Here is a 9,019-nt window from a genome sequence, read left to right as displayed (position 1 = left end):
GCACATTGCTCAGAAGAAGCTTTGTAACATTCAGCTTCTTCCAGAAACCCCAAGAGTTCTTTGTGCTGGATTTTTTATGCACCATAACAGTTAACAGGCATTCTGGAAACACAGGAACAGAGCTGAGGAATACCAAGGAAAGAATAAAGCAAAAACAGACTGAACATCAAGAATAAGAAATCATCTTACCAATCTATTGGATCTTACCAATCAACAGTAATTCACACAAAGCCTCCATTCTTTACTTCACAACTTTATTTCAGTGGAAGTTATTGGTATAAAATTTAGTATCTAATTATACAGATACGAGGGACTTTCAGAGAAGCTTATTTTGTCCTCTTTAGTGTCTTTTGCAATTTGGTCCTCAGGCATGTTTCAAGAGGACAAATATTACATGTGTACCTTTAATTTCTGTACAAAAGCACTTCAAGTCTTTGTTTTGTTCTTCTGAGTACAATACCCAAAACATGCATATTGTAGACAATATAATAGACAAGGAAATATTGTCCTTCTTTAAACTAAGGCAGTTAAACCCCAATAATATCAATTCAGTAATTTAGAAGAGTAAAAAGGCTTCCTCAGTGCTCATTTACTCTTTGAGCAAATAAGTAAGACACAGCCTCTTGGAATTACCAGATTTGATTGCTGTCATTATTGAAAAGACAGATTGTCAAAGACAGCATTTAATTATGTACATTTTACAATGCCACTAACCCATCAACTTTTGAATAAGAACGTCAGCATTAAGAACTGTGTAAACCTACATGCAAAAACTGCAATAGAATTTTAATAGAACCAAATTGGCAAGTTTTTGGAAAGGATATTTCAACATTAAAAAAAAGTCTATTAAAATAAGCACTTCAAGTAACTTAAATATCTTTAGCAAACATGTCCAGCAAGAAACTTCCTGTAAAAGAAATTGTTCTTAGAACAAAAAGCTAACAAATGGCTATTAAGCCACTAATTTTTCAACACAGTGGTGGGTCTGTGTGAAACAATTTGTAATCTAAATAAAGCGAGTTCATTACAATGTTAAAAAACATACATTACGCAGGACTGATTAACTATTGCATTTCGGTATTTACAAAAGTGCTTAGCATAACAAAATTACCTAAAAAAATATAAACTTTACCAATATCATTTGGTTCTATGTGTATTCCTAGACCTGCATTTGGAAAAAATAGTATTTACATTGCTAGATTTAGACAAGTTTCCTATCATTTTTAAAGAAATTTAACAAAACTCCCCCCACAAATGGACCCCTTTGTAAGTCAATTTATCTGGCTTGGCTCATTAGAAATAGAGCAGAAGCAAATTCTTGAGAACTGAGCAGTACAAATAATTCTAGCCATTGTCTGTGGCATTAGACCCCAAAACAGGTTGCCGACAAATTGGGCAAGTGGAATTTTCAGAAAGCCAGCGATCAATACAGTGAATATGAAACTCGTGCATACAAGGTAACTGCCTTAGTTTATTCCCTGCTGCATATTCGTTAATGCAAACACTACACGTTTTACTTCTTTCGTTTTCAGTGTGAATATCCCCATAGTTCCGTGTAGAAAGATTGTCGATCTGCTCTTTGGTTAAACCTCTTAAACGATCATCATCGTCATCTTCATTCAGCAAGAAGAAGTGGGCAAGTCGAAGTATGGGCAGTGTTCCATTTTCCACTAAGTTGTTCACATCTTGAGACTGCCTGTTATCTTGGTTCTCGTTACGGCGCCCATAGCGTTGACTATCATCCCTCTGTCCATTTCTTTCCCTGCTGCCTTCTGCTGCATGTCTATTTCTCGATGAAACCTCACTTAGATCACTGCTGTTTGCTGAACTCGAGTTACTCTGTGCATCTGATAAGGGATGACCACCTCTCTGCACTTCTGAGTTGGATTCAGTTTCCATTAAAGAGCTCAGTTCTCCAAAGCCAGTCATAATTTGTCTAAGGATTGAGCGAAGAGCCACTGACGAAGGTTCACCAAGCCCAGCTTCTGAAATACGACGGAGAGGTACCCGTATAGTGCTAACATAGGTTCGAATACCTGCCCGTTCTGATCGCGATATTGTATGGCGAAATCCCCCACTGTCACTTTCAAAGGTAACCGTGTTTTCTGACATTCCTACTCTAGAACGAGTTCTACTGGCAATACTGTCACGGTCTCTGTTTTCTCCAGGACGAATTCTTCTCACCTGGAGATCTAGTGTAATTGTTGGATGCCTTCTGACAGCAGCTACTGGCCTACTGGATTCCTCCTCTTCCAAAGTTATTCCCAAGGACGGAGCTACACTGGGAAGTTGAGAAGCCTGAGTGTTGCCTCTTGCTTGCTCTTCAGCAGGCTGTGGAGAAGCCTGAGCTATTTGTCTTCTACTTCTGTTGACTTGCTGTGCATTTCTATCCTGCCTCTGACCACGTTCCTCAGAGTGAACAGCACCACCTTGCCTTTGCAGCGGAGAGCGGCTTCGACTACTTAAGGTAGACCTTAGCCGCAGAATTTCTAGTCTTTGGTTTGTATTCATCTGAACGTTTGTTCTCACTCTACCCCTTCTGACTCTTGTAGAAGTAACTCTTCCCAGCATTTCTCTTCGTTCACCAGCAGCTGCAGAATTATTACGTGTAGTATTATTTGTTTGGGAAAGGCCTGTCAACTCCCTTGTTCTACTCCTAAGCCTCCCTGAGACTGCATGAGAGGCTACTTCAGACCTTAGTGCCATGGCACGTCCTAAAAACCTGGTCCTTGCAGCTTCAGTGCTTGCCTCCCTTGCAGCCATGCTCCTTGTTCGTGGAGTTACTGAACCGGTAACTAGTTGACGTCTTCTTTCTAAATACAGTCTGGTAGCATCTATATCGACATACTCCTCGCCAGGAGTTTCAAAACTGTTATGATCATGATTTATATTGATTTCAAGACTAAAACGAAACTCCCCACTGTTCGGATTTGTTCGACTCACGGCTCTCCAGGTTTGATTCCCACTCTGTCCACTGCGAGTGGCATTTCCCGTGCGACGAAATGTGTTAAGCCATTCGAACAAAGAGTCACCATTTGAGTTTTCTCCAAGAACATCAGAATCTGAGAGAAACAAAGAATTGCAAAAATTCATATGACTGCATGCTCAGCATACTACGATGCACTCTAAATCCTCTATGCTTGCTGGGCTCTGACTTCAGAAACGACACAGTAGCAGGACATTACTGTTCCTTCCTTAAGCTATCAATCTGGGTGTATCCTAGTCAGCTGATCTTGATTCAGCAAGAAAAAGCATAACAGATTTAGTCTCCTTTTGGAAAACATTTTTAAAAGTTGTTTTCCCTAAGCAGCGGAATAAATGATCACAGAATCATAAAGGTTGGAAGGCACCTCTGGAGATCACCTAGTCCAAGCCCCCTGCCAAGGCAAGGTCACTTAATATGGCAAATATGAGCACTGAAGAAATGAGGCTGCACACACAGCATGATTCAGTTTTCAAGATTCTCCACAGAACTCTCTCTGCGTTCCCCTTTTATTAGGGTTCTTTTGGTAAGCAGCACCTGGTGTTGTCATTCAATTAACTAGAATTCCCATGACTTTTTGCAAACTCGGTGTTTTCATTCACACACTCCTTCTCAGTTCCAAGGCCGAACACTCCCTTTTGATTCCAATTCACTGAATGCAGGTGCTGCTAGCTTAACTTGCTCCCACAACTTACAGCAGGTGACACAGGAACGCATCCAGGTGGGATGCATGGTTTCAACAGCTTTTCCCCTTTTGTGCAAATATACTTTTTCCCTACTACAATATCCACCAGTTCCATTTTCAAATCTCCTCCAACTACAAGCCCAATTGGTTAGTGCTAACTATGTGTATATAGCAGGCCAATGGTCATGATAACAGTGAAGGTTTTCCCTTGAAGGGATCAAATTACATTCCCCCTACTCCATCATCTCCCTATATCCATGAAACCTGCAAGAACTTTGGTATCTTCATTTCTGAGCTGCCAATTTCTCTCCTAAATCTGATTAGAACTGGACAAATGATTAAGCCAATATTACTGGGGAACTGAAGACAGAATGCACATAATATGAACAAGCCTCACTTGACTGAAAGAAATGGAAATAAAACAACAAGAATTGCAAAACAGTAGAGAGATTAACTGTTTTCCAATTAATTTATTTTCCAACTGCTCTAATACACGGTAAAAACCTCAAAGAATTGAAGAATTAGGTTTTTTGTGCTATTACATTTACTAACAAAGGAAAATAGGAGCAAATAATTTGTGGTCAACATGAATCAGTTTTCATCAAGTACTTTAAGTTTGTTTTCATATCATTAGGGAATCTCAAGATCTTACTTTTTAACAATTCAGAGAGGTGCAATGGAATAAAACAAGACTTGAGAGAAGTCTCTCTTAAATATCTGTACAGAACAGCATTTATGCATCATGTACTATGTGTATCTATATATAAAAATGAAGAATGTTTACCTCCAACAGTTCTACCTTCACCTTCTCTGTTATCCAGATCAGACTGTGATGCCAGACGCTCCTTAGCCCCCTCCAAGCGTTGCTGCAACTCTTCTGCTGTTATTTCCCCTAAAATAATTTACATTTTGATAAAGCTGTTAGATAAGACACTATAACTGCCTCAACATAGCCATGCAGAAGTAACATTTTCTACCTTGAATGAAAATCTTCAGAAGGCAGATAAAACTGATGTAACCAGAAAGAAAAGAGCACTAGTGTGAGATTATAATGCAGGTACACAGATAATAGAGGAAGTAGGTCCTGGGGTGGAAGATGAATATGTCAAGAGTATGCTGGCTTCCAGTAACAACTTAGAGGCTCCCAAAATTACCACATATCAACAGATATACTTTAATGTACCAAATGTTAATTATTTGGGTTTGGATATTACCTGTATACAAAGATGCTACATTTGAAAATGTAATACTTTTGTTCCATATGGAGGTTTTTTCCTTTATAGGGAGCCACAGAAGTCAGGCTACTTGAGTCACGCTACCACATGTGGTGCCTGACAGCAAAAGTGTTACTTCGCGTTACATCTTTTCTACTGAGGGTATCCACATCTTACCAGGAGTGCCAAGCAGGTTGCTGTCTCTCATTAACCTGTAATCTTCTTCATTGAGCTCATTAATGAACTGGTAATAAGCCTCCTCCCTACCAAGGCGCTCCAGCTGTCGTTGTCTCTCATCTTCGCCACGACTACACTCTTGTGAAGATGCCTGCTCATTGCCATTTCCTGTGCGGTGTCGAGAGCGATCCATAATAATAATGCTGAGCTGTCCTGAACAAAACCAGAAGGTTAGACTGCGCAGCAATTACAGTAAGAATTTACCTAATTTACAGTAAAGAGTTTCCTCTTTTCATTTTCAATGAAATTAGTTTACTAATAGCTAAAGATGATTAAAGTGAACCAAGCTCCATGTTATTTGTCAAGTCAAACACAGAAGTTTATTATGCAAATGTTTTACTTGTAGTTTGCTCAAAAATAGTTTCAAGCCCCCTTTCCTCACTAAAAGGACCTATTGGTTGGTATGGCAACTTTAAAATAAAAAAATCATGACAGATTTTTTTTTTTTAGCTAGGCAAGGATATTTTAGAAAGTTAAAGAAATAACATAAGATCTACGTCCCTTCTTCCAAGTAAAATACAATAACAGTGTGCAGTATTTTACAAGATGAAGTATATAGCTGAAAACATGGTTCTCTAATTACTGGACTGCAATTACCCAGTGTAGACTTCTGACAACCACAAGTAAGGTAAGACTACATATTTCCGTAGGGATTTCAGTGGGGTATTTCTACCGGTAATACCCTTCATGTAGCACAAAGCCTACAGATTTATTTGTGGTGAAATGACTCTTTTGACATCTTTACATCATTTGTATATTTTCCTTGCACACTCTAATCCAAGGATTAGCTACCAAAGGAATACCCATCTCCAGAAAACAGGTGTAAAAGGAAAAGGGCTGTACTTCACGCATAGTTCTTCATCACTTTTCAAACACTGAACCAATGGGTCCACACTGTTAGAAGGCATAAATAACCTTCAATTTCTGTGCCATTACTACCTCTCTCTGATGTGGTCCAGTGTTGAGTCCTATCAGCATCTCAGACCACTCCCCAGCTTTTCTATTTTCTGAAGAAAACTTGCTCTTCAACACTCAGTTTAAAAGAAGAAAAAACATCCTTTCAATGCAGCTCCTTGTTTAACAAAAGGTATCTGTAACACCTGCTGAGGCAGACACCTGACAAAAGAGATCACTTCTCTACACAGATCATCAGGCCAAAAAATCCCAGCCACAGGGCACCATTCTGCTTGCACGCGGTTAAATACCTTTGTTTGTTGTTTTTTTGGTCAATTCACACACACATAAGAGTCACTTCAAGTTTAAATTATGGGGCAAACACAGAACAGCATTCTCAGCACACTCATGATCAGTAATTAGCCTTCACAGGACAGGTGATGAGACAACAAACAGACTAAACGAACTGACTATTAGAAACACATTCAATTAAGAGCAAATCTTTATCAATGCTGTAAACAGATTAAAAAAAAATAAATCAGAAAGTGTATTTGCCAACAGCAGAAGCTGGCATACATTTAATATACGTTTCTTACATTCTTTGTGAGATCCATTCTGATGTATCCTTGGTCTCATTATTTTCCAGCCCATCTTACTTCCCCCTGCCAGCCCCTGGTAACTGCACTTCTATACACCTCTTCCCAATCAGTCTTTCTACTCATCTTCCTCCTGTGTCTAACACTGCATTTTGATGCATTTAAAACTTCCCTCCCAACTCTTTAACTCACTGAGATTTATTTTTTTTTTTAAGTAGAATATCTCCTCTTCAAAATACTTTCCATTCCCATAATATTTGGGGGGGGGGGTGTTAAAATCACTGTTGCCCTCTTGGCTCAGCCTCACAAACTGTAGTTAACTGCTGACTTCCATTTCCCACAAGAACTACGCTCAAATCAGGTCACTTCTCAATACAAATTTCTCAGGTAGTTCTTTCTCTTACTACCCCGGGTTCCTCAAAACAAAAGCAGTTTCCACCCAAGGCCCAACCCCCCCACACTAATTAGCACTATCATTACCTTGATGACATCCATCATTTGACTATTATCATGATAACACCCAATCCATACCGCACTAAATACTGAAGTGCCTCTGTCCTAGACGACTTACAACTTGACGAAGGTGAAGCAGGAAGGGGTAAGAGGACAGATAAAATTCATTTAGTTTCACGTGAGGTTGCTATTTAGACGAAAGCCTTAAAACAACTAACACGTCCACAGTGACCATACCTAGTCAAGCAACTTCCTGGGAATGTCAGTGTATTGATACACGGAAAAAAATTATATAAATGTATGTTCTTAGAATGACAAGTACATCATATGTAGTCCCCCTCAAAGTAAATTTAAAGTGTTTTTCAAAAGAAACGTTCTTTACTTTTCAGTTACCATCCACAGAAAATCTGGAAATCTCTTTGATTTTGTGGGTGGTAGTAAAAAAAATTACTCTTTTGTTGACAACTGTATGGTAGGATGATTAGTCACACTCTTTCAATGACTCACTTAGAAACAGTTAAGAAGTGTGAAGTGCTTGGTCGTCCCATCTGTTTAACATAACTGCACGGATGACAACTACTATCCTTATTTATCAAAAGCCATCCAAACTAAGTACTTTGGCACTTAAAACGTTTTAGTTGTGAAAGTTGAAGGGTATTATCTGCATCAAAAAATGAGGTATTTTGTCACTAAAATATTTCAGAGTATTGAAAAGTTGAAAGGTATTAACTAAAAAACGGAAATCGAAATCCACTTATGACTCAGGATTACTCTTCCTTTGCAGAGACAGGACCCACACGCCAACAGTATACATTTTCTAGAATTTTCAACCTAAGATTTAGTCCTTATAATATATACCTTATGATTTTAGGTTTTGGCCTGTTTCCATGAATTACTACTCCTCCTGTTCAATTAGGTACTCATCTTCTGAAAGACTACCACCTGATTGTAAGGCGACTGACTACGGAGTTTAGCTGAGGAAACCTCCCCTCTGGCTCCAGAGGGCTATTTAAGCATTTCTGTCACACTGCAGCCTCCAGGCAGGATGATCTCACCGACTTCAAAAATTTAAAAAACCCCCAACAACAAACCAACCAAACCACGAAAATAAAAATAAAAACCAACCAAACCCAGAAAACCCCACGCACAGAGCCTGGGGAAGGAGGGGAGGAAGAAGAGAGAAACGAAGAGTAAGATAGTAACGAAGGAACAGCCCGCGGGACACCCAGTGCGACCCAAGCCCGGTGCCTGGGACCGCCCGCCCGCCCCCCCGCCCCCCCCCCCCCACGCCGGCAGCAGGACCTGCAGAGGCCAGCGCCGCGCCGGGCCCACGGTGTGCGGCCTCCCGGGCAGGACAGGGCAGGTGCCCGGTCGGGCCGGGGCTCTTGGTGTCTCTCCGGGCTCTGGCCCGGCCCGGCCGCCCGTCGCCGTGGGGAAGGGGCGGGGAGGGCAGTGACTGACAGGGCTCCTGCCCAATCACCAAGCCGGCCCGCGGCCGTCGGCCAATGGTGGCAGGGCTTGGCAGCGCGTGCCCTCCCGCCTCTCTGCCCCCGGGGCTCCCGGCCGGGCCCGGCATGGACCGACTCCGACCCGGCCGCACCGCCACCCTCCGGCAATGCCCGCGGTCCCAGCTGCCCCGGCCGCGCCACCCGTCACCGGCCCATGCCTGCCCCCCGCCCCGGCTGGGGGGAGCCTGCCGAGAGCGCAGCCGGGGAGACCCGAAAGCCTGTCCCTGCCTGCTGCCGGTGACGGCGCCGACCAGCCTGGCTCAACCCCGCTACGGGCTCCGCTCCGCTCCCCTCGTCTCCCGGCAGCAGCAGGAGCCACCTCCACCAGGACGATACCGACCCCTTGAGTGGACGAGCGGAGCGGGCTCCAGCCCCGATTGCGGTCCGGGCACCGGCTCCAGCTCCGATTACGGTCCGGGCGACTACCGGCGCCGCCGGCGCAGGTTCCG

At 42.3% G+C, this 9,019-nt stretch overlaps 1 protein-coding gene across 7 annotated transcripts; it reads right to left on the bottom strand.

Annotated features, from left to right (window-relative positions):
- Positions 1-240: 240 nt before the first annotated feature.
- RNF6 (ring finger protein 6) lies at positions 241-9,019 on the bottom strand. 7 transcript variants are annotated; one of them, XM_032678126.1, is made up of 4 exons: positions 8,911-9,019; positions 5,060-5,272; positions 4,453-4,560; positions 241-3,062 (listed from the first exon to the last, which is right to left on the bottom strand). In XM_032678126.1, the coding sequence occupies exons 2-4, from the start codon at positions 5,250-5,252 to the stop codon at positions 1,345-1,347; spliced, it is 2,019 nt and encodes a 672-aa protein (XP_032534017.1). In that variant the 5' UTR covers positions 5,253-5,272; positions 8,911-9,019; the 3' UTR covers positions 241-1,344. The 7 variants fall into 7 exon arrangements, with proteins under 7 accessions (XP_032534017.1, XP_032534020.1, XP_032534015.1 ...); XM_032678129.1 differs by lacking the exon at positions 8,911-9,019 and adding an exon at positions 8,799-8,895; XM_032678124.1 differs by lacking the exon at positions 8,911-9,019 and adding an exon at positions 6,056-8,456.

The sequence above is a fragment of the Chiroxiphia lanceolata genome, chromosome 2 (assembly GCF_009829145.1).
Source record: "Chiroxiphia lanceolata isolate bChiLan1 chromosome 2, bChiLan1.pri, whole genome shotgun sequence".
Taxonomy (NCBI): Eukaryota; Metazoa; Chordata; class Aves; order Passeriformes; family Pipridae; genus Chiroxiphia; species Chiroxiphia lanceolata.
This window is presented reverse-complemented; position numbering and strand designations above follow the sequence as displayed.